The 26,694-nt window shown below is 36.5% G+C and overlaps 1 protein-coding gene across 1 annotated transcript in view; it reads left to right on the top strand.

Moving 5' to 3' along the window:
- The window catches only part of SH3GL2 (SH3 domain containing GRB2 like 2, endophilin A1), a 241,175-nt gene extending 231,874 nt beyond the window's left edge, over positions 1–9,301 (top strand). The window contains 4 exon segments of the mRNA XM_021002245.2: positions 3,139–3,297; positions 5,009–5,112; positions 5,456–5,586; positions 7,739–9,301. Coding sequence (XP_020857904.1) covers positions 3,139–3,297; positions 5,009–5,112; positions 5,456–5,586; positions 7,739–7,938 — 594 coding nt within the window. The 3' untranslated portion in view covers positions 7,939–9,301.
- The last annotated feature ends 17,393 nt before the right edge of the window (positions 9,302–26,694 follow it).

Genomic DNA, 26,694 nt, shown 5'->3' with positions numbered 1-26,694 from the left:
TTAGCCATTGAAAATTATTGCATCTACAGTGACATTAATATTTAAGCTTCTACCTGCTTTTGAAAGGTAATGGAAGGCAGGAAATAAGCATTTATTTAGTACCTATTATGTTCCAGGTGCTGTGTTAAGCCCTTTACAAATGTTTCATTTGATTCACATAACAACCCTGTGAGATATTTATATTATTATCTTTATAAGGAAACTGAGGCAGGAAGAAGTGAAGTGAATTGCCCAGGGTCACACAGCTAATGTCTGAGGCTAGATTTGAACTCAGATCTTCTTGACTCCAGGTCCAGTATTCACTTTTCTGTATCACCTAGCTACATAAAATGTGGGCATAAAGCAAAGTGAACTGGAAAAGTATCTTTTGTTTAAATTGTATCTTTAAATGACAATAATATCTTTATCTTCAAATGATATATTTAATATCTTTATTATAATATCTTTAAATAATAATAAATAATAATAATGAGAGTTCACTGAAAGATCCAGAATATCAAGGGAAATAATGAAAAGAAATGCAAGGGAAAGTGGCCTAGCCATACCAGACCTAAAACTCTATTATAAAGCAGCAATCATCAAAACTGCTTGGTACTGGCTAAGAAAAAGAGTGGTGGATCAGTGGACGAGGTTAGGTACACAAGCACAGTAGTCAATCACTATAGTAATCTACTGTTTGATAAACCCAAAGACTCCAGCTTTTGGGATAAGAACTATTTAACAAAAACTTGCCAGGAAAACTGGAAAATAGTCTGGTAGAAACTAGGCATAGACCAACATCTTACACCACATACCAAGATAAGGTCAAAATGGGTACATGATTTAGACATAAAAGGTGAGACTATAAGAACATTAGGAGAGCAAGGAATACCTTACCTATCAGATCTATGGAGAAGTGAAGAATTTATGACAAAACAAGAGATAGAGAACATTATCAAATGCAAAATGGATACTTTTGATTACATTAAACTGAAAAGTTTTTGTACAAACAAAGCCAATGCAACCAAGATTAGGAGGGAAGCAGAAAGCTGGGAAACAATTTTTACAGCCAGTGTCTCTGATAAAGGCCTCATTTCAAAATATATAGAGAACTGAGTCAATTTTATAAGAATACAAATCATTCCCCAGTTGATAAATGGTTAAAGGAAAGGAACAGGAAGTTTTCAGATGAAGAAATTAAAGCTATCTATAGACATATAAAAATGATCTGAATCACTATTGATTAGAGAAATGTAAATAAAACAACTCTGAGGTACCACATCACACCTATCAGATTGGCCAACATGACAAAACAGGAAAATGATAAATGTTGGAGAAGATGTGGGAAAATTGGAACACTAATGCATTGTTGGTAGAGTTGTGAACTGATCCAACCATTCTGGAGAACAATTTGAAATTATTCCCAAAGGGCTATAAAACTACTCATATGCTTTTGACCCAGCAATACTACTTTTAGGTATGTATCTCAAAGAGATAAGAAAAATGGGAAAAGGAAAATGTACAAAAATATTCATAGCATTCTTTTTGTGGTGGCCAAGAATTGGAAATTGAGGGGATGCCCATCAGTTGGAGAATGACTGAACAAGTTGTGGTATATGAATCTAATGGAATACTATTGTTCCATGAGAAATGATGAGCAGATGGACTTCAGAAAAAACCTGGAAAGAAAGACTTGCATGAACTGATGCTGAGTGAAGTGAGCAGAACCAAGAGAACATTGTACACAGTAACAGCAACATTGTGTACTGACCAACTTTAATAGACTTAACTCTTCTCAGCAATGCAAGGATCTGAGACAGTTCCAAAAGACTTATAATAGAAAATGCTATCCACATCCAGAGAAAGAACTATGGAGTCTGAATGCAGATTAAAGCATGGTATTTTCTCTCTCTCTCTCTCTCTCTCTCTCTCTCTCTCTCTCTCTTTGTTTCTTCTTTCTCATGTTTCTTCCCATTGGTTCTAATTCTTCTTTACAATATGACTAATGTGGAAGTATGTTTAATGTGATTGTACATGTGTAGCCTATATCAGATTGCACACTGCCTTGGGAGGGGGGGGAACAGAGGGAAAGGGAGAAAATTTAGAACTCAAAATCTTATAGAAGTGAATATTGAAAACTAAAAAGAAATTTAAAAATGAGAGTTCACATTTACATGTTTCATTCAGGTTTACATTCCACTAAAATTTTCTTCCGATGCCTCATTGTGGAATGTAGCTGACTCTGTGTCCTCAAGGCTGTGCTCAAAAATTGACGTGAGATTTTCTCAATTCTACAATGTTGGTATGGTTTTGAGTACAGGACCAATAAAGAACCGGACCAATATATCTGCTGTTTAAGTCCCCATCTAGCCAAATGTACAGAGCCTCATCACCTGAGGGTTGGATAGCAAGTGATGGTTTTTTTTTTGTTGTTCATTTGTTTTGTTTCTTGTCATTTCATTTTTAGCTATAGAAATTCATTAGCTAAAGCAATGGAGAGATTGTAGTCTGGATTGGTAAAGGTAAAAGTAATAACTATGCCTATGAAATCACAGGTACCTATAGTATTGGAACATTTGAAATTTGCAAAGTGTTTTCTTCAAAACACTTCATTGAGGTAAGCAGTAAAGTGGCTGGAGAGCCAGCCTTGGAGCCAGCTGGATCTGATGAGTAAGTTTGACTTCTTAAACATATTAGATATGTGACCCAAGGCAAGTCATTTTAATGGTTTTTAATGGTTTTCCAGTCAACTTTCTAAGATTGGTAACAGAGAATGTGCTGACCTACGTTGATAGAGGGAATTTTCTTAGCTGACAATTTCTTATACTAGTGAATCCCCTAGTCAAGTCCTTATCCATAGCCTCTGTTTTATATAGCTAAATACAACTTTTAAAGGGTTTTCCAACTGTGATCTCCGTTTAGACTTTCAATAACTAAGTGATGGAGACAGAGATGATATTATTATCCCAATTTCATAAATGAGTAGACTAAAGTTTGGAGAAATTAAGTGACTTACCCCAAGTTTCATAAATAACGTGATGGAATTAAGATTACCATCCAGGTCTTCCACCTCTCCTTTCCTTTATCCTTTTATTCCATCTTCATTGGATTTCCCTTCAAAAGCTTTTCCTCAATCCTTTCTATCCTTCAATTTTTCAGCATCATCTAAAGAAGTTGGAGGGTCGACGCCTGGACTTTGATTACAAGAAGAAAAGACAAGGCAAGATTCCCGATGAGGAGCTTCGTCAAGCTCTAGAGAAATTTGATGAGTCTAAAGAAATTGCTGAGTCGAGCATGTTCAACCTCCTGGAAATGGATGTGAGCAGATTACTGACTGTTTTATTTCGGCTTGACATTGGAATCATGTGATTATATGCTTATTTAAATACATTAACACATTAATTAATACTCTTGACATCCAAATTACTCTGTCATGAACAGGGACTTGGGTACCTGGTTGGCGTTATTGAAGAGTATGGCTGATGAGGATAAGCTAGAAAGGGATATATTTTAAAAGGTTAACAACTGCAAAGAAAAGCAAGGAAAAGTGTTCTTTATGCTATTTTCATTGAAGTACATTTAAAGGGCTGCCGCTCATATTTATCTAACATGGTAAAATGTACAAAATGGATTTCCTGCAACAGAATATTATTGTTCTTAAATGAAGACAGGAGACTCAAAAAGGTAAGTGAGTTTATCAAGGTTGCATCAGTGACAAATATCAGAGCCAAGACTCGAGACCAATTCTTTCCTCTCTACAATTAAAATACTCTTTCCATCACATACTTTACCATATTAGCAATCATGCTATGTAAGAAACAGTATGAAAGGTAACATCCACGAAATGTGTAATGAGAAAAGGGGGTCATTTAGTGAGTCAATCATTTAGTAAGAGCAAGGGAAAACTAATGGGCAGATGCAAGACATAGAAGAAAGCGTCCAACCCTTTGGTTAAATCTCTATACATAATTTTTCAGAGAGCGTGGACAAGAATAACATATCTTGGAAAGATGTAAATGGATTTGAAGATACATCACCGGAGGAAGTGTACATGTTAGTGAAAGATTGGTTCAATTATTCACCATTTAATAAGCCTTAATAACATCCTTGAGCAATCAGTGGTATAAGAATTATTCTTAACACCATATCTGTTTGGAATGGGGCATATAGAAATGTTTATCACTATGGAAGGGAAGGAAATGAGTCCCTACCATTTAGCATTTTCCCTTTGAATTCTGGTACCTATCTTAGCACCAAGAGTCCAGTATGTTATGCCAAATGCCGTTCTAAAATTTCCTAGTTAGCTCTGAGCTTTTTGTATCTTAATCACAGAGTTATTTTATGTTATTTTCTAACAGAAACCCAAATATTTAGAATGGTTACTTAGACATATGTCTAGTAAGTCACACTTTAAGAAACCATGTTGTTGTTATTTCCACTGATACATCGTGTTATGTTCACAGATCAAAATAATTTTCTTTTGTAACTCATGCCCTTGCATTTCAAATGAGCAAGACTAACAGTGGTGGACCCTATTTTTAATTTTCATTATTAGTTATAAAATCTGCATTCATTGCTATCTTAATCAGATAACCCAGACGCTAATAGAGTTGACTAACCTGTGACCGTATGACATCTGTACCTTAAATATTGAGTTAATTTATTCATAGATTCAGACACCACTTCCTCCACAAAGCTTCTCTTGACCCTCCAGAGACTAGCAACCTCACAAATAATTTTTTATTTACTTCTTATATATTTTGTGTTTCTCTTTCTCTGTGTCTTTCACTCTCGCTCTTGCTGTGTGTGTGTGGGGGGGTGTGATTTCCATACAAAAAGTCCCTTGAGGGAATGAAAGTCCCTTGAGGTCATGAACTGTTTTTTGTTTTTTGTTTTTTTTGTCTCTCCAGCTCCTGGCATTATGCCCATTGCATAGTATTAAATATTTGCTGGATGTTTGAAGGAGTGATCTGTAAAAAGTGACTTGATAGCATTGCTCTAAGATTCACTTTTTTCTCTTGATGTGCAGATTGAACAGGTGAGCCAGCTCTCTGCTCTGGTACAAGCCCAGCTGGAGTACCACAAGCAGGCTTCCCAGATTCTGCAGCAAGTTACTGTCAGGCTTGAAGAAAGGTATTGCACCCTTCTGATCAAAGTATTAAGAATAAATTGCCCACCTTTCCTGATGGTAAACTTAACCTCTTCACGAAATAAACTATAACACTCATTCAGTCCCTCATCATTGGCCATGAGTCACCTTTGTCAAGCACCCAGAACATTGAATAAGGAGTGGTCTCTCTCCCATGGCCCCTATCTTTTGGTTCATAATTTAAGAACAAATATAATAGACATACCTAAGTTATAAGAACAGTTGTGCATTTTTGATTCTGGTTCATTAATATTGATACTGGTTTTCTTTTTCTTTTTCATTTTTATCTGATTTTTTACTGATTGATTTTGCTGGTTCCTTATACAGGATAAGAGAAGCTTCATCTCAGCCTAGAAGAGAGTATCAGCCTAAACCTCGCATGAGCCTGGAGTTTTCATCTGGTGACAATACTCAACACAATGGAGGCCTGTCCCATACTAGCACTCCTAAACCAACAGGTCAGGTGCAACAGGGTGTAGATTTTGTTAAAAAGGAAGTAGAAAACTTTCCATTAGAATCCTTTGAAGTAATCCTGAGATTAATCCTCCTAGATTTCATTCAAGTCACAGTAATTTCTTTTTCCTCTTCCTAATTTATTCTTTGCCTGGTTGTAATCATTTGAAAAAGGATCCCTTCCTCTTTGTCCTTGCACCTTCTCTCCCTCCCTCCATTATTTGTCCACTCTTTCCCTCTTTCTATTATTCCCTTTGTCCCATTTTCTTTTTCTTTCTCCTCCCCCTTTCTTCCCTCTTTTCTCTTCTTTCTCCTTCTTTCTAGCCCCTGTCTTTATAAGTCACTAATTCTTCACATTTTCCTTCCTGTTCTTTTTAATCAGTTCCTACGCACATACTAATCTTGTAATCTACTCTCCCAACACGCTTGGATTTTGAGCATCCTTTTTTTTCCTGGGTAGGAAATCACTTCCCTTGACATATTATATCAGCACTGGGAGATTGAGTTTCAGTCTTTGATTCCATTTTCCCCTTTCTTTGTTATGTTCTCCTACACCCCATTGCCTACTACATGATCTAGCCCACCCCCAGGAACACATTGAGTCAGATTCTTTGAACAACACTGGCATGGCTGTCTTGCATACTAATACAGTTTGAGTCATGACACCTGCCAGGTTTTCAACAATTCATTGTGCTGTGGGACTGAGGTTGGTACAATAAAAAAATAAATTTTCCTTTCTATTGGGGAAATGAATATATTCTCATTAATGCATTCTTTAAATTTTCCTCTTTTCCCCACAGATGGTAATAAAAAATATGGGTGACACATTTGGCAAACAGTCTTCATTTTCAGTGGTTTTGCATTTGGTTTTAAAGGATATGTGGGAACCTCACCACCTTCTCCCTGAATCTCCAGTGTTTGTTGTTCTTCTGAAAAAAGAAAAATAGACTGAAGATGTTCTTAGGAGGCTAAGATTAAAGAACTGGGTGGCATTAAATAGCAATTGGAGCCCTAAGTACTATGTGTATTCTGATTGACTCAAGATGATGGGACAGAAAATCTTTTGGGTAGCCCCCAGGACCAGTCATAATGGAGGCTGAGTCTATCTCTATACCTCTCTCTTTCCAGAAATGAAGCACTTAGTTAGATTTTCATTTGATGGGTTGTTATTAATTTGGTGGCTTTCACAACATCCATGCAGTTCTAGCCTTAGGGGAACTGGTCGTGGGAGTGCGAGCTTACTTATTCCCCAGAGGAGGGATTGAGGGGAGAAATGGACTCTTGATTGCAAAAATTCATATGGACCATTAGATCTAATTCATGATGCCACATTATCTCAGCTGTGCAAAATGCCTGAAGGTCTTTATGTAAAAAAAGTCCCCTGGATGGATCATGCTGTGAAGTCGACTTTGACCACATACCACCTGAGCCCTCAAGTCCCTTAAAACAAACAAACAAACAAACTGTGGGAAGCCTAATATTGCTAGTTGCTATATTAAACTCAGTAGTAACCACCCTCAGTAATAACCAGAGCTAGCATTTACATAGTGTCTTAAGGCTTATGGTTTATATGCTTTATACATCATATCTCATTGATCCTTGTACCTTCAAATTCAATAATATTTATAAAGTACTTAGCACAGTTCATCGCACATAGTAGGCATTTAATAGATACTTATTCTTTGCCTCTCTTTAATATTTCCCTCTTGAGGAATGTTTGAGTATTACTTCCCACCTTGCTACATTTGGCATAAGAAAAAACTTTACCACGGAGAGATGAAGGGATCAGCTCCAAATCACATAGCTAGCAAGTTGCAGATCCAGAATTTGAATCCAGGTCTTCCAACATCAGATTCGGTGTTCCTTTCATCATATTACAGCCTCCATAAGAATAATGCAAACAGAACTTGACCAACAGCTTTCCAGACTCTAAGTCCTAGGACTGGCTTAATCTACCAGCTTGAGGAAAGGCATGAAGAATGATAACTGTGCTGTGGGTATGGTCTGCATCATTTCCCTTTTGTGAGGTAAAGCTAGGGAACAGAATAGGAGTTAACATGGGGAGTACAGCAATCTCTAATTTGACAAGAGTAGATATCAGGTGCTACAATGCTAAATGTTTTGTTTCTTTGCTTTTCTCTATTTCCTGTCTCTTAGGTGTCCCAATGGATCAGCCTTGCTGCCGAGCTTTGTACGACTTTGAACCTGAAAATGAAGGCGAGTTAGGTTTTAAGGAGGGTGATGTCATTACCCTCACTAACCAGATTGATGAGAACTGGTATGAGGGGATGCTCCATGGTCAGTCAGGCTTCTTCCCTATCAACTATGTGGAGATTCTGGTTGCTCTGCCTCATTAGAATGTCTTGCTGGCTGGCTTGCCAACTCTTGGCCCAGGTAGTTCAGTTTAATGCCACTGCTTTGGAAATGCTGCTTTAAGCACCTCCCAAGTACAAACTGCAGTGGTCAATGTCACCCAATCCCACTGAGCATCTTTGGTCCCATTGGCTGCCCTGCTCTGGCCATGGTGATGGACGATATCTTCCTGCACAGTAAATGGCATATGCTTCCTGCTTGCCAAACTAGGCCAATCCATGGTCACAGCCAGCAGCTGTTTGAACATTTTAAGGAGACGTGTCTCCCTGAGGTGTGATCAGGTGGCTTAATGCAGTCAGTCCATCCTAATGAAGATAACGTCTATCACCTCGAGGTCATTTTTAAGCCTCTGCTCTCCATTTCAAGAGAGAAGTGTTCTTGCCACTCTGTGTCCCCCTTCCCAGGATCCCCAGCTCACTAAGCTGTCTGATATTGCCTCACCAGCACATTGTCTTCTGATCAGAATGAATAGTCTTGAGATGTGGTCAGTAAAAAAGGTACAATGGAAATTCAAAGGCTTCTCTGAAAACTGGCTGTCTTTTGTAACCATTTATACCCTCTACTGACACACCACCAGTTTTCCTCCCCCTTTCTGTAAAAGAAAAGCCCGCATTTGATTTCCAGTGAAAAAATGTCCACAGATGAGAGGAGATGTCTTTGCAGAAACATCTTGCAAGGAACCAAAAAAGGGACTTAGGCTGCCAAATCCAATGTGCTTGCTCTGCAAAAATAATGCATGAGATCATAACGTTTCTACAAGATAGCTGGGCACAGAGCTGGCACAGAAGGGAAGAGGAAGGAGGGCAGGGTGGGGAGATGCCACTTTATTCATGTGTGTTCCCTGTGATACTTTGCCACAGAGACAAATAAGGAAAGCACCAGGAAATATTTATCTCCTATTCATAGACCGAAAAATCAGTCTACTGTGTTTTTTTTTCTCTTTCCACTGTCCCCTTGTATTCTTTGAACACCATTTGTGCATATTCTGCCCTCAATGAGGACTAAATAATGATTTTTTGTGTGTGTGCTGAGCAGTTCAAGGTATGTGGCTCCAGTCAGCTCTGTTTCTTCCCTCCTCTTCTGGCCTCATTGTGTGCGTACAGTGCTGTGCATAGCTTTATCGGCATTCCTTTTGTAATGGTTGTAAGAGTCCTCTTAGTTAAGTTCTTCAGAGTTCTATTTATCTAAACTGTACAGCCCCTTTCAGAGATTTAATGTGTCGCTTCGGATGTGCCATGTCCATCCTGAGTCATGTGAAATGAAAGACCAGCGCCTCTCGCTTCATGTATAAACTATCAAGGAAAGCATTGCTGTCTCCAATAAACGATGCAGACAGACAAATGAGAAGACTGGTTGTTTTCTTTCTGTTTTGCTGTTTGTGTTGTAGAATGCCTGGGGTGGGGTTGGGGAAGGAAGGAGGAGTGGAGTAGGCTTTTATACAGTACTTACTACCTGTTAGACATCGTACTAAACACTTTATCAATCTCATTTGTTTCTCACAACAACTTGTGAGGTAGGTGATGTCAGAATCCCCATAATTGAGGAAACTAAGTGACTTTGCACAGGGTTCACAGCCATGAGGTATCTGAGGTTAGATTTGAACTCAGGTCTTCCTGATTCAGGGCCCAGCAGTCTATCCATTGCATTCCATAGCTGCCCAGATATCCTGGGTGGAGATGGTTCTGTTTTGGTCATCATGCTTACAATGTCACAGTTACTACACACTGAACTCCCCAGCCCACATGAATAATGATTTTTAAAATCAAGAATTTAGATTTAACACTCAGTAAATGCTGTATCCTGAGAAGCACTAATGAGGAGACTGACTTGTGATATGGCATATATATATACATATACTTAGACGTATACATCTATACATACACATATACACACATACACATATATGTATGTGTATGTGTGTATCTCTATGTTTTTGTGTGACATGGCCAGATACCTATGTACACGACTCACAAATACATATGTGTCCAACGCTAATCTGGTCCCTCAACTTAATTCCTATGTCTCCAACTGCCTGCTGGACATCATCTGGATGACTGATTGGCACTCAATGTGTTTAAAACTAAACTCAGAGTATATCCCTTTAAACATTCCTCTCCTCTCACATACTCCATTTCTGTTGATGGAACCTCAATTCTGCAGACTCAACATGTTACAGATAGTTTTGATCAGTGAAATAATGAATGCTATGAAGTAGGCAGCTACAGTCATCCCTTCCACATCACAGGGGCTAGGAGTGTGGCGCTCCCACGATCTGGAAAATTCACACAAAATTTTTTGACTCTCCCTTCGTACCAGAGAATAAGTCTGAATTATTCTGGTATTAAAAGATAAAATATGTTGATATTATATAATACTATACATATATTTTATGCATTTCTGAGTTTCTAAACTTTTTCTGTGTTGTCTGCTGGCCTTTGCTTGTCATCTGTGGCTTCCAACTCCCCCCAAATTTCCATTTAATTTCTTATGTTGACCCATAATATATTGAAACCACAATGGGGAAAGTTGCGATGTGGAAAGGATAGCGTATATTCAAATTTGCATTCAAAATCATAGTTATGTAAAATATGGCAATTGGCTTTAGCCTAGTGGAAATATGCAATGGCAATTAGAATAATGCAACCATTTCACAGGATTCATTATTCACATGAATCAAATTTCATAGACTCTTCTCTTCTCCCTTGGCCTACAAGTCCAATTAAGTACCAAGGTCCATCAATTCTACCTCCATATTTACAGCATCATGTTCCTAACATTTGCCCAACCACTCTTTTCTTCTTTCCTGTGAGTTATTAGAAGAGCCTCTGAACTGCTTTCCCAGCCTCCAGGATCTCTCTCTTTAATCCTTCCTTTTTAGCCTTCACTTGATGTTAAGACAATCTTCCTAAGGCACAGATCTGAACACGTGACTAACTCTCCTTCTGGAAAACCTCCAGTAGCTTCCTAGACTACAGAAAAAGTATATATCTCTTAGACTGGCATTTACAATCTTCACCTACATGACTCCAACCTACCTTTCTGGTGTTACTTTGCATTTCTCTAGTTTACATGCTCTATGTTAGTGTCAAATTGTGTTGAATAGGTATTTCCCATACTGGACATGTTGCCATCTGCCATCACCCCATGACTGGATGTGTTCCTTATTCTATGACTTTCAGAATTACTTCTTCTTTCCAGAGTTATTGCAGACTCCAGCTCCTCTCCTTCTCTGATACCTGGACTTGAAAGTGTCCTCTCCAACTTCAAATTATCTTGCATTTATCTGCATAAATGTTGCATCCCACTTCCCCTTCCCCCTATATAATATAAGCTCTTTGAGTATAGGATCATTTTGTTTTCACCTTTATATCCCCAGCACCCAGGATGGTGTCTATAAGACAAAGATATCATTTAAAAGTGCTTGTTGAATTTGAGGTTTAACAAAAATTGTTTGATTTCTAAATTAAAGCTAGCTAGTAAACTTGATTAGAGGCAGCCAGAGTCATTTGTTACAAAAACTTTCTCAAAAGCATAGGCCCCTTGAAGATTTTTTAAGCTTTAATTCAATTCTATTACATTTTATTTTCAATTCCAAATTATTGTCCTCCTTCCTTCCCCTCTTCCCTTTGAGAAGGCAAGAAAAATAAGAACCATTACAAATATGTATAGACAAGTAAAACAAATGTCCACATTAGTCATCTTCAAAGAAAAAAAGCAAGAAATAGAAAAAAATAAGTTCCAATCTGCATCATGAGTCATCAGTTCTCTCTCTGGAAGCAGAAAACGTGTTTCATTATGAGTCCTTTGGAAATGTGGTTGGTCATTGAATCAGAGTTACTAAATGTTTCTATCCTTGTTATTGTAGAAATAGTTCTGATTGTGTTCACTTCACTTTACATCAGTTCATATAAGTCTTCCCAGGTTTTTCTGAAACCATTCTCTTCATCATTTCTTACAGCGCAATAATATTCTATCATACGGATAACTTGTCCAGCCATTCCCCAACTGGTGGGCATACATTCAATTTGTAATGCTTCACTACCACAAAAAAGAGCTACAATAAATATTTTTGTACATATGGGCAACTAGGTAGCATAGTGATGGAGCATTGGGCCTGGAGTCAGGAATACTTGAGCTCAAATCCAACCTCAGACACTTATAGTTGTGTGACCCTGGGCAAGTCATTTAACCCTGTTTGCCTCAGCTTCCTCACAGGTAAAATGAGCTGGAGAAGGAAATGCAAGCCATTCCCAAGTCTTTTCCAAGAAAACCCACAAAAAGGAGTCACAAAGAGTCAGACACAACTGAAAACAATGAACCGACAAAAAAGGTCCTTTTCCTCTTTGGGGTATAGACCTAGAAGTGGTATCTCTGGGTCAAAGGTGTGTGTAGTTTAATAGCTTTGGGGGCATTAGTTCAAAATAGTTTTGCAGAATAATTGGACCAGTTCACCACACAAATAGTGCATTAGTATACCTGTTTTCCCACATCCTCTCCAACATCTTGTCATTTTCCTTTTCTGTCACCTTAGCTGATCTAATGGATGTGAGGATGTCAGAATTGTTGTAATGTGTATTTCTCCAACAGTGAGTTAGAGAAGTTTTAAATGGCTGTTTATAGCTTGGATTTCTTCCTCTGAAAACAGCTTATTTATATCTTTCAATTATTCTTTGAAGAATTTTCTAAAGAGATTGCTATGAACATACAGTGAACTCATTAAGTAATGTAGATATTAAAATGTAATTGACAAATAAAGGCAGGTACATGAAAATGAATATTAATATGTGGCACCTATTATAAGAAGACTGAAAAAAAAGAATTGAGGTTTGTGACAAATGAATGCTAAAGTCAACAGCAGGGCTTTAAAAAAAATTAATGTTCGGGGAAAGAACAAAGAGGAAATAAGATCAATAATGATGGATGACACTGAGAAGGAGGAACTATTAAGCAGTTATTTTGTCTGATTTTTTTTCTACCAAGAATGATGATCAGACCAAAAAGTATAGAATAAAAATAGGTGACAGGGAATTGAAACCCAAGATAAGTGGGAAGATAGTTGATTACATTCTATGATTACAAATCCCAACCCAGATAAGCTATATCACAGAGTTTTGAAAAAAGTGGAGGATATAATTGCATAGCCTCTTTCAATGATTCAGAAATCATCAGAATATCATGGAGAGCAGGAGAGGTAGAACAGGAAGTAAGCAAATTTTTGTATTTTTAAAAACACAGAAGTTTGAATCTATAAATAATATAGTTTAAGTTTGATTCCTAGCAATATTATTATTAAAGGATAATTTGAGCAGTTAGAAAAATAATACATGATTTTTAAGAGCCATGTTTATGAAGAAGAGGTCATAACATTACAAAAAATGGTTTTTTTCCCTTTTTTTTTTTGACAGGATTAGGACACCAGTAGATTAGGTCTTTGAATCTTCCACTGAGGCCTAGCACAGGGTTCTGAGCTCAGTGGGCATTTAATAACCTACATTAGGGAAGTGTTCTAGATCCCTTATTTTTTTGTGTGGTCAGGGATCCTTTTAGTAGTCTGCTGAAGACTACTGAACCCTTCTCAGGACAGTGCTTTAAAATGCATACAACACATAAGATTGTAAAGGAAACCAATTTTAATGAAATACAGGTGTTAACTTATTTTTTAAAACAAATTCATGGACCCAGGTTTAGAACCTCTGCTATAGGTCAATATACTTAGATTTCAGGATCTCACTTAAGAGAAAATATTACAGCATCTTTGTGGCTAAGCCTAGAAATGTGGACTAGGTCAGTAGTTATCAACTTCAAAGAGAAACTTGTGTGCTGCATATTTATTTAGAAAACCAAAATTGCTGTTTTCTTATTTCTGTTATGTTTTTATTTATTTTGTTAAACATTTCTTAATTATATTTTAATCTGGTTTGGGCTTTCTTCTTGAGAGTCTGATGCCTCTGTACAAGATGGTAGTAGAGCTAGTTAACTTTGGAAGTAGCTGGATGAACAGACCCAAGGCATAATGATGGATAATCAAGGTCAATCTGGAGGACTATCTTTCTCTGGCTGAGTGCCAAAGGTATGTGTCATTAGCTTGCCTTGTCTATTAAACATTTTTATCAGTGCCTTGGATAAAGGCATAGATGGCATGTTTATCAATTTTGGAATTGATATGAGGGTGGGAGGGATAAATAACTTGTTGAAAAACAGAATTAGGATTCATAAGGCTCTTAAGGTAGAAAATGGGCCAAATCTAATGTAATACATTTATCATGATAAGCCTAAAGGCTAATATTTGGATTGTAAACGTTAACTGAAGAAGATTATAGGAGGAAAGTATAGCTTGACAGCCATTCCTATGAAAAGGAGGATTTTAGTGGGCTGGAAGGTCAAGTTGAATGAACAGTGTGACATGGCAGCCAAAAAACGAATTTGATCTTAGGCTTCACTAATGGGAAGCCTGGCCAGAGCTAGGGAGATGATCATTCCATCTTATCTCACCCTTTTCAGAACAGTCCCAGAATACTGTGTTCCATTCTGGAAATACTTTTTAGAAAGGACTTTGGTAAACTGGATAACTAACAGAGGAAGAAGAAAGGTTTCTAGAGGATACTTGAAAGTAGGTCATACAAGAGTTGATTGAAAGAAGTGGACGTGTTTAGATAGGGGAAAAAGAAGATTTAGGAAGGGTGAAAGAGATGCCTTCAAGTGTTTGAAAGGATATCTTGTACCATAAGTGAGCTCCTGCTTGAATATCATTCTCCCACATAGGAAAAAATAGACAAAATAATTGTTTAATATTTCCTTCTTCTCACTATTATCAGTTCCTAATGACTAGAGCTGTTCCAAGAGGGGCTAGTATAAGGACAGGGAGAAGCTTCCAAATTTAAGGTTTTTGGTGTGAAGTTATTTTACATTTTTTTTGGTTTAAATTTAAATGTTTTTTTTTTACTGAGCCCTAGATTGCCCTCTAGTGGCAAAAATTATTTTTTAATTAGTAAAAACAAAATGCATAAATTGGTTCATGATATGGTAAATATAGCATCTATGGCATAAGATTGAGACTCCCCTTCCTTCCATGTATAGTGTAGTGCTTAGAATGTTATAGGGAGGCAACTGTTGCTTTTTTCCTTGCCTAAGTGGAGGCATAATTTTGATTTATCTAGGGTGATTATTATAGGGCGATACAAATGATTGGCAATTTGTAATGCCAGCCATGTTTACAGTATCATGGTAGCCTATCAGTCTTCCCAGGCTGCAGTTAGGAGCAGACCTTTGTGTAGGGACTAACTGGCTTCCTAAAACTGGAATTCTACATTATAGTGATGCTTTCTAGCACCCCCAAACAAAACTATGTCAAATGCTTGTGATACAAAGGTATACAGCATCGACCATGCCCTCAAAGTGCTTGTAATCTGATGGAGTTGGGGTGGGGAGACACACACCCAAATAACTAGGATCAAAGGGATAAAAAGTAAGTAAAATTTAAAGGAGAGGTCCAGGCAAAGTACTGTGGGAGAAAACAACAACAACAACTAAAAAAGATCACTTCTGAGAAGTTGCAGGTAGGACTGGGGACAGAGTCAAAGGAGCCTTTATTGAACATGGAAGGAAGAGACAGCATAAAACAAAGACTTGGGGCAGAGGGTGGGATACATTCTAGTCTTGGGGCATGGCTGGAACAAACAGCCAGAGAGATAGGAAAGAAAAGAAGGCTAGTAGTTCAATTTAGCTAAAATTTAAAGTAGGAAGGAGAGTAGAGTGAGAGAAGAGGGGAAGGCGGGTTGATCCAGCTTGAGGAAGGCCTTCACTATCCTCAAGTGTTAGAGGAAGACCCTTTTGTCCAGGATTCACCTTTGAAGGCGACAGATCCAAGGCCTTTTTCAGGATACCACAAAACTTTGAGTTTGAGGGGAATAGTCCTATTCTTAGTAGGAATTAGGTCGGTTATTTCCAAAGGCCAAGCCTTGTAACAATTATCTGTGTTACTAGCTCTTGGAATTTTTAGAGACCTTCACAGGCCTTTTAGATTAATCTGCCATATGCGCAGATCTGGTCCTAATTGGTATACAACAGAAATAAAACAAGGCCAGAACCAGAAGTTATATTGTTGTGTGTGAATACTATTATAGTCCATCTGAAGAGAAGCAGGGATTAGATAAAGAACTCAGCTAAATGACCAAACACTTGACAAAGAAGTATGCTATAGTTGTAATGGAGAAATTCTTGACTTGCCTTCCTATTTTCATTCTTCTAAAGCGGAATAAAAATGATGAGGGAATTGCTGTTCTAAACTTGGTTTTGAACAACAATATAGGGGATTGACTGCTGAGTAGAAATTACAAGAATCTTGGAGGTGAGTGATCTCTCGAAAATAGGGTTTGTGATAAAGTAAGAGTAATATCTGTGGAGAGTCTCTTACAACATACATTAGGGGAATACATTTGGAAGGGTTCAGAGAAAGGATGGGAGGATCCAGTGCCTTAATTTTCTGGAGAAGTTTTCATCTTTTTGTAGAGCCCATTGCAGGTACCATCTCCTTCAGTGATCTCACCAGTTTTTAAAGCCCTCTCCTCAAATTGCTTTGCATGTATCTGTCTGTGTATAGGTGGTCTAATCACAGTAGAACGTAAGTTTCTTAAAAGCAGGGACTGTTGTATTTTTTTGTCTTTGTATCTCTAATGCCTAGTTTAGTATCTTGTACAGAGGACCACTTGATCAACATGGTAAAATGGGAGACATAACTGCAGGGTTTTGTCAGTGATCTTTGAAAAGGAGTGAAAAATGGGAGAGAAGCCATGAAAATGGATAAAGGTAAACATCCTGATTTCTTAACAAAAGAGAAAAGGGGAGCACCTGAAACTTCTAGGCTAGTGAATTTGACTTCTCTTGCTGAGTCTACTGAATTTTTGGCAGAATTCTAGAACATGTAATTAAGGAGGAGAAGCATCATGGTATACTGCATAGATACCCAGCCTTGAAATCAAGAAGACCTGGGTTCAAGTCCTGGTTGCCTATATGAACCTATGCAAATTAACCCTCTCAATTCTCTAGTTAGCTATTTCAGAGATGGGTGCTGACTAGCATTGGTAGAGGGAGTTTTCTTACCTGGAGTTCCTCATATAAAATGAAATCCTAGGTCAATTCCCTTTCACATACCATTAAGATTATGCTGTGAAAAGCGAAGCACTGAACCTCTGATAACTATATAATGAAAAGCACTAAAAGCCAGGATAAATGGCTTCATCAAGAACATATCATACCTGGCTAACCTTATTTCCTTCTTTTGACAAGAAATGAGAGTGGTAAGACATGGAATGATTAATTTCAGCAAAGCCTTGAACAAAACTTCTTATGCTATCCTTCTAGAACAGAAGGAATGATGTGGACTAACTGGTAGAACAACCAGGCAGATTCAGAACTGATTGGATGACCAGAGAGCAAAAGTAGTTATTGATGGATTGATTACAACTTGAAGGTTGGTCTTTAGTGGAGTGCTTCAGGGAAATGTCCTTAGTCCTGAACTTCTTAGTATGTTTGTCAATGACTTGGTTGAAGGCATAGGAAGTATGAAGGTCAGATTTTAGAGTTTTGCAGTCTTCTCCCCTTTATTCTTTTGTTAAAAAATCAGGACATTTACTCATCCATTTCCCTGATTTCTCTCCCATTTTCACACCCTTTTAAAGATCATTGACATTCTAACTTCCATTTATAGATGACACAAACCTGGGAAAGATAGTTAATTATGTATGAGAGCATCCCAATTAGGTCTTGATAAGATACAATGTTGGGCATAGGGAAATAGGAAATAGGGAAAAATTAAAAGGTTTAGATTTGAGTTAAAAACATTAACTTGACAAGCAAGCTATAAGAGAGGTGTGGCTAAATTACAGTTTATGTAGAAGGTAACATAAGAGATTGAGCTTATTGCAAGTTCAATGGGAGTCAACAGTAGGGCAGAACACTTACAGAATCAAATGCTATTCTAAGCTACATTGATAGATGTAGTATTTTTTTTAAAAAGGAGGTACTACCCTGCTTACATCACTACTGGAGCATTATATTCAGTTATATACACTACATCTTAGGAAGGACATTGAAAAAATGGACCATATTCCAAAGAGGGTAATGAACATAGTCGAAAGACTAAAGATTGTGTCTCACACACACACACACACACACACACACACACACACACACACACACAGAATTGGGTATAGAAATTCAACTTATCCAGCAAGGAAGCAGGAAAGGAAGGGGCTAAAAGAAAGAGGAGGCAGTAAAAGGGAGGGTAGGTTAAAGTGATTAAAAGCTCCACAGATTTTTGAAAGAGCAGGTTAAAAAACAGAGAAGGAAAAATAGAAGAGAAGAAGATGGAGGGAAATACACAGTTAGCAATCATAACTGTGAATGTAAGTGGGATGAACACACCCATAAAGGGGAAGTGGATAACAGAATGGATTAGAAACCAGAATTCAACAATATATTGTTTATAAGAGACACATTTGAAATATAAAGATACATATAGAGTTAAAATAAATACTGGAATGCAGAATCAATTATGCTGCAACTGAAGTAAAAAGGCAGAGGTAGTAATCATGATCTCACACAAAGCAAAAGCAAAAATAGAGTTATTTTTAAAAGGGACAGAGAAACTACATTTTGCTAAAAGGTACCGTGGACAATGAAGTAATAGCAATACTGAACATATGTGTACCAAATGACATAGCATACAAAATCTTGAAGGAAAAGTAAATGAAGTTACAGGAAGAGATAGACAATAAAACTATACTAGTAGGAGAACCTCAATGTACTCCTCTCAGACTTAGATAAAGATTACCATAAAATAAGCAAAAGAGAAGTTAAGGAGATGACTAGAATTTAAGAAAAATTATATATGATAGCTCTCTGGAGACTACTGAATGGGAATAGGAAAGAGTATATCTTTTTCTCACCTGTATATATACCTTCACAAAAATTTACTGCATATTAACATATGACACATATGCAGAAAGAAAATTGTTAAGTGTACTCTTTTTTTTGGATCATGATACAATAAAAATTGCACTCAATAAAAGCCTTGGAAGCATAGATTAAAAAACTAACTGGAAAAGAAATAATCTAAACCTAAAGAATGGGGAAGGGGTATCAAAGAACAAATCAAAGAAATAATAATTCATTAAAGATAATGACAACAATGAGACAACATACCAAAATTTGTGGGATGCAGCCAAAGCAGTAATTAGAGCAAAATTTATTTCTCTAACATCAGTGAAAGAGAGAAAAAGGAAATCAAGAAATTGGGCATGCAAACTAAGAAAAAAAAATAAACCAACCTAGAAGAAGAACCAATTTGAAATCCCCAATTAAACACCAAATTAGAAATCCTGAAAATCAAAGGAGAGATTAATGAAAATTGAAAGTTTAAAAAGATTGAACTAATAAATAAAACTAGGAGCTAGTTTTATGAAAACAAAACAGACCTTTGGCTAGTTTGATTTAAAAAAAAACTGAATTATCAATCTCAAGAATGAAAAAGGTGAATACACAGCCAATGATGATGAAATTAAAACAATTATTAAGAGCACAACCACATGCCAATGAAACTGACAATCTAAATGAAAATGGATGAATGTTTACAAAAATATAAATTGCCCAGGTTAACAGAAGAGAAAATAGAATACATAACCCTATTTTAGAAAAAAGAAATTTAATAAGCCATAAATGAGCTCCCTAAGGGGGAAAAAACTGAGGACCAGATGGATTTACTAGCAAATTCTCCCAAACATGTAAAGAAAAACTAATTCCACCATTATGTGTACTGGAAAAAGAGATCAAGGGGTCCTACTAAATTACTTCTATGACACAAATAGAGTTTTGATAGTTAAGTTAGGGAGAGCAAAAACAGAGAAAAAAAGGCACAGGCAAATTTCTTTGGTTTTATAATGATGCAAACTTCTTAAATAAAATAAAACACTAGCAAGGAGATTTTATATACACACACACACACACACACATATATACACATAATATATATATGTATATGCATTATATATATATACGCATAGTGTATATATATATACACACATATATATTATATCTATAACATAATATATATAATATAACATAAAGATGATATACTATGACCAGATGGGATTTATACCAGGAATGCAGTTTGGTTCAATATTAAGAAAATGATTAACATAATTGACCACATCAATAACAAAAACAACAAAAATCATATGATTATATCAATATATATATATATATCAATTATATCAATATCATGTCAATAATCAACTATATCAATGATGCAGAAAAAGATTTTGACAAAATATAACACATATTCCTACTCAAAATGTTAGAAAGCATAGAAGTAAATGGAATTTTTCTTAAAATGTTAAGTAGTATCTATTCAAAACTAAGAGCAAGCATTAGAGGTAATAGGAACAGACTAGAAGCCTATCTGATAAGATTTGAGGTGAAGCAAAACTGTTCATTACTGTCAGTCCTAAAAGCAATTGGAGGAATAAGCATTGGCAATGAGGAAACAAAACTATTTTTTTTGTAGACGATAAGATGGTATATTTTGACCTCCCTAGAGAACCAACTAAAAAACTAGAAACAATTAACAACTTTAGCAAAGTTGCAAGATATAAAATAAAAAAAACATAAATCAGTAGCATTTGTGTACGTTACCAATAAAGCCTAGCAGGAAGAAATAAAGAGATTCTATTTGAAATAACTGCAGGCAGCACACATATATACGTGTGTGTGTGTGTGTGTGTGTGTGTGTGTGTGTGTGTGTGTGTGTATGGAGTATACCTGCCAATACACACACTGGAACTATATGAACAAAATTATAAAACACTTTTTATACACATAAAATCAGATTTAAATAATTGGAGAAATATTAATGTTCATGGATGGACCAAGCCAATATAATAAAAATGACAATTCTACCTCAATCTTCTCATTTAGTGAAATCCCAATTGAATTACAAAAAATATTTTATTGAGATAGAAGAAATAACAAAATTCATTTGGAAGAACAAAAGGTCAAGAATATCAAAGGAATTAATCTTTTTTAAAGTGTAAAGGAAGAAGGTCTAGCAGTACCAAATCTTAAACTGTAATTTAAGATGATAATTATTAAAACTATCTGATACTGGCTAAGAAATGGAATGGTGGATCAGTGGAATAGAGTTAATATATAATACACTGTCGTAAGTTGTTATAGTAACCTTGCATTTGATAAATGTAAGCATTTAAGTTTTTGAAATAAAAATTCACTATTTGTTAAAAAAAAAACTGTTGGGAAAACTAGAAAGCAGTCTGGCAGAAACTAGGTATAGACCAATGTCTTACACCATTTAAAAAGAAAAGGTCAAAATGGATGTATGACCTAGATGTAAATGGAGATATACTAAGTAAATTAGAAGAATATGGAACATTTATGGATAGAAGAAGAATATATGAATAAACAATGGATAGAGAACATTTTGGGATATAGAATGGATAATTTTGATTACATTGAATTAAAATGTTTTTGTACAAATAAAATTGATGTAGCCAAGATTAGAAGGAAAATAGAAAATTATGGAAAAATTTTTATAGATAGCTTCTCATATAAATGGCTCATATGTCAACTATATAGAGATTTGGGTCAAATTTATAAGAATATGAGTCATTTCCCAATTCATATATGGTCAAAGGATATGAACAGGCAGTTTTTGGAATAAGAAACCAATACACACACACACACATATACACACATACATACATATACACATATATACACACATATATGTACACACAGGTAAGTATATATGTATATACATTCATATGTGAATGAAAAAAAGCTCCAAATCATTGTTGATTAGAGAAATGCAAATTAAAGCAACTTTGAGGGACCATCTCACATTTATCAGATTGACTAAAATGATAGAAGGGGAAAATGACAAATGTTGGAGTGGATGTGGAAAATTCGTTGGTGAAACTGGTAACTGATGAGACTGATCCAACCACTTTGGAGAGCAATCTGGAATTATGCCCAAAGAGTTATAAAACTTTGGCCAAGCAATAGTACCATTAATTAGGTCTGTTTCCCAAGGTTATCAGGGAAAAATGAAAAGAACCTATCTGTTCTAAAATATTCAGAGTAGCTCCCTTTGTGGTGGCAAAGAACTGGAAATTGAGGAGATGCCCATCAATTGGAGAATGGCTGAATATGTTGTGGCACGTGATTGTGATGGAACATTGTCGTTTCATAAGAAATGACGAGCTGGTTGATTTTTAGAAAATAATGGAAAGACTTGCATGAAATAATGCAGGATGAGAAGAGAGGAACCAAGAGAACATTGTATACAGCAACACGGGTATTGTTTGAAGAATAACTGAATGACTAGGCTATTCTGAGCTATATGAATGTTCAAATTATCTACAAAGTACCTATGAAGGAAGATGCTATTCTCGAGAGAAAGAACTGATATATGGAAGTATGTATTATGTAGTTTAACACACACACACACATACACATACACATGTGTGTTTGTGTCAGATGTTGGCTTTCTCTAGTAGGGGTTGAGAAAGATGGAGGGAAAAGCTTGGAACTCAAAATGTAACACAACAAAAAATATAATAAAATTTTTTAAGAAAACAAAAAATGGTCAATAATATTTTAATTTATTATCATAATGCAGGATGTGTAGTTAGGAGATGCAGGTTTGGGTTCAGATACTTTCTTGATGTATAATCATAGACAAATCTTCTATGAACCTCAGTTTTTCCATCTATGAAGTGGGGATGATAGTACTTATACTACTTACCTCATTGGGGCTATTGTCAAGAAATCTTTTTGTAAATATTTAAGTGACAAAGAAATGTGGGCTGTCATCATCATCAGAGGTATCAAAAGTAAGTGTAGGGATTTGGCACTAATGAAGGACCTAGAAATAGTTATGAAACTCATAGCAATGTGAGTGGGGGAGGAGGGACATACATGGTCTAGTGCAGGAGTGGGGAACTTGTGGCCTCAAGGCCACACGTGGCCCTCTAAGTCCTCAAATGCAGCCTATCAGATTCAGTCAAAGGGCCACATTTGAGGACATAGTGGGCCACATGTGACCTCGAGGCTGCAAGTTTCCCAGCCCTGGTCTAATGGATAGAGGACTGGGCTTGGAATTAGAAAAATCTGGGTTCAAATCCTGCCTCTGCTACTTAACCTCGTTGTGACTCAGTTTTCTCATTTTTAAAATAAGGGGTTTAGAATGAATAATCTCTAAAGCTACTTCCAGCTAAAAATCCCTGATTCTGTAACAGCTAGCTGGGGCCATCGCATCTCAAAATGGCATAGTCCTTCCAAATGCTTTGTCCTTGTCCTGGTGTTTCAAGACATTCCTGACACAGAAGTTAACTGGGGCACAATGGAATTATAATGGTTTATTAATGAAGCCGTTTTTAAGTTTTCCATGTGGAGTGATAAACTTCATTTTGAAAGGACAGATTGTGGTTAGGCTTATGTAATTTTGTACATACATTTCTCCATGCAATCTGCTATTGTTTCCACTGGCAAAAGCTTGTTTCACCAACAGGAAGTGGGGAGTGAAGTAGGGGGGGTAATCTAGGAACTGATGATTTTAAGTCTTTGGTAAGCATATTTACAATGCTGTGTGTGTGTGTGTGTGTGCGTGTGTGTGAAACAGAGCAAAGACTGAAGATCTGCTAATGGAGCCCTCTGCTGGCATAGGGAAAGGAATCTGAAACAGTTTTTATAAGCAGTCTTAAGAGATATGTCACCCTGCAAGAGTGTATTTTAAGTGTGCTGTAGTACAAAGTAAAAACTCTTTCTCTTCACTGATTTGTTCTTTGTTAGGATAACTACATAATCTGTTTTCTTAAGATGAAATGTACTGTATATGAACATCAAAATAGAAAAATCAGAGAGGAAGAATATATATCACAAGTAGTAGAGGGATATTATGCTATTTTAATGGAAATGGATGTATATGTATAGATGCACACATATATTTATATACATATATGTACATATAAAATTTGCACTTAAACATTTATTGAGTTGAATTGAATCAACTTCCCTAAACTTGAATTGCTCTAACGTAAAAACATCAAAATGAACTGCAAACAGTTGTGGGATGGGAACGGAGGCAAATACGAATTTAATTTCTTTTCATTCTTTAACTTTTTTTTTTTTAATGATTGATACTCTACTAGCATGATATCCTGGAAAGAGTTCTGGATTTGGAGTCAAGAGTTCAGGGTTCAAAAACCTAAGTCATATAACTATTTATCAAGTCAAGCCACCAAGCATTTGTTAAGCATTTACTATGTGCCTGGCAGTGTGTGAAGTGCTGTTACACACACACACACACACACATACACACACACACACACACACACATGTATAGTGCTAGGTAGCACAGTGAATAGAGTGTAAGACCTGGAGTCACGAAAACCTGAGTTCATATTTAGCGTTAGACTTTTACTGGCCGAACAAATCATTTAACTTATGTCTGCTTCAGATTCTTCATCTTTAAAGCAGGATGCTAATAGCACATATCTCTCAGGATAAAATGAGATAATACTTGTAAAATTCTTTGTAGACCTCAAAGTGCTGTATGAATGCCAACTTTTATTATCATTACAGAGTAGATGGAAATAAATTACCCTTTAAAAGTCACATCCCTTCTCTGAGTCTCAATTTCTTTGTCTGTACAGTGGAGATAATAATTCTTATACTGTCTTCCTCATCCCATTATTTTGAAGAAAAGTTTGGTAAGCCTTAAAGCCTATGGGAATGGACATTTTTAAATAGGCCTCTCTACCAATGCATTAAGTGTTTAATGTGGCCATCCAAGGACAGGAACTCTCACTTGCAATGTGCCTCCCCCAGCAGAGCGAATGGGACCGTGGGGACCTACAAAAATGTTCTCTAACTATGTATTTTGTGCCTTGGAGAGAAGTAAGAGAAGGATGAATATTGAAGAACAAGATCTTGTCCTGCTTTTTTTTTCTTTAGGTGTTAATCAAGTTTGAGATTAATGATAGAGAAAAATAGCCTTTCCACCATAGCCCTTCCCCTTTTCCCAATCTTCACCATAATTTTCTCAGAATATAGCTGGTCTTTCAAAGCAAAATTCACACCCATGGTTTTCCTCAGCTGATTTGGCTTATTCCAGCTCAAAAGGATAGTGACCAATAACTCTCAGTTTTGAACCCAGAACTCTAACAAATACATACATTAGAAACTCTTATGTTCTTCAACCCTCCTTTCCTATCTTGATAATTTTTAAAATAAAATTGATTCTTATAGAACTAACAGCAACAACAAAAAAGAAACTCTTCTCTCCAGAGCCTTAGTTTGAAGTAAAGACTATCTTCTTTTTCTTTGTACTCAGAGAATCTGAGGTGAGATGGACTTTACAGACTAGTCAGACCAATTCACACTTGAAAAGGAAGTGGTCATACAAGCTTTGCTTGAGTCTCCACTTAGAGGAAACCTACTACCTCCAGAGGGAACACACCCTATCTACACATATACCCCTATACCCACACACTCTATGTATACCATCAATCAATTAACAAGGAGGTTTGAAAGCTAGACCACATCCTCAACTTTCCCCTCCACACATCTGGTCATTGCAGGGTTTATCAGCTATACTTCCACAACGTGTCTTGCATCTGTCGCCTTCATTTAATTCACACACCAACATTCTATTTTATCCTCTCATCAGTTCTCACCTGAGCTGCTGCAGTCGACCCCACATTCATCTGCTTGCTTCAAGTCTCTCCTTTCCAATCCATCTTTCACACAGTCACCATATTACCATTCTGAAAGCTCAGTTCTGATAAGGACAGTTCACTGTGGAAACTCATGTACCTCCCTTTTGGTTCTGTTTATCATTAAAAACTCTTCACAATCTGGCTCCAACCTACTTACCCAGATTGATTATATACATTGTTCCACTTCACTGACATTTTGGTCCAAAGTGGCCATTTTGCTATTCTTCACAAAACTCCCATCTCCTGTCTTTGCATAAATTGTCCTGGTTACATTTGCTCCTCATTTGCAACTCTTAGAATCAGCAGTACCACATTCTTCAAAACACAACAAATTCCAAATTCTATACTTGGCCTTTCCTGATATCTTTGATAGCTGATATGCCCCCTCATTACTTTCTACTTATTTTGAATACACTTTGTATATTTTTTACTTTTTTTTGTAGATTTTGTATACTCCTCTAGAATGTGAGCTCCTTGAGGGCAGGGACTGTTTGATTTGTATTTAATAAATACTTATGGAGTAACTGAAAATTACCTTTGAATTTTAAACATCTAGCAGGCACCATTCTTGTTTCTGTTTTGATATCTTATTCTGGTGGCTAATTTTTGATAAAATTCATATTTATAAAGTGCTAGTATATGTGGGTGTACCTTCAGAGATAGCCCTAAGTGTTCTTTATTCCTTACCCCTCCCCACAATATGTCTAGAGATGTCCACGCTGTTAAAATAATCAATTTGTTTTAGGTCTATGGGCAATATGATGCCCCCTCAGAACCATGAAGTTGTGGTTCTCTCCTCTGCTGCTTCAGGGATATTATATTCAACAAAAGTTAATATTACAGTTGGCCTCTTTTTAACTTGTGCTCATCACTTCTAGTTCAGTTTCTAAAGCAACACAGAAACATACATGATTGCCTTTCTCATATTTTTGGAAAGTTACAGAGTGA

Source organism: Phascolarctos cinereus, unplaced genomic scaffold, assembly GCF_003287225.1.
Source record: "Phascolarctos cinereus isolate Bilbo 61053 unplaced genomic scaffold, phaCin_HiC Scaffold_4;HRSCAF=312, whole genome shotgun sequence".
Classification (NCBI taxonomy): Eukaryota; Metazoa; Chordata; class Mammalia; order Diprotodontia; family Phascolarctidae; genus Phascolarctos; species Phascolarctos cinereus.
Note: the sequence above shows the minus strand (reverse complement) of the source record. Positions and strands in the feature narration are given on the sequence as shown.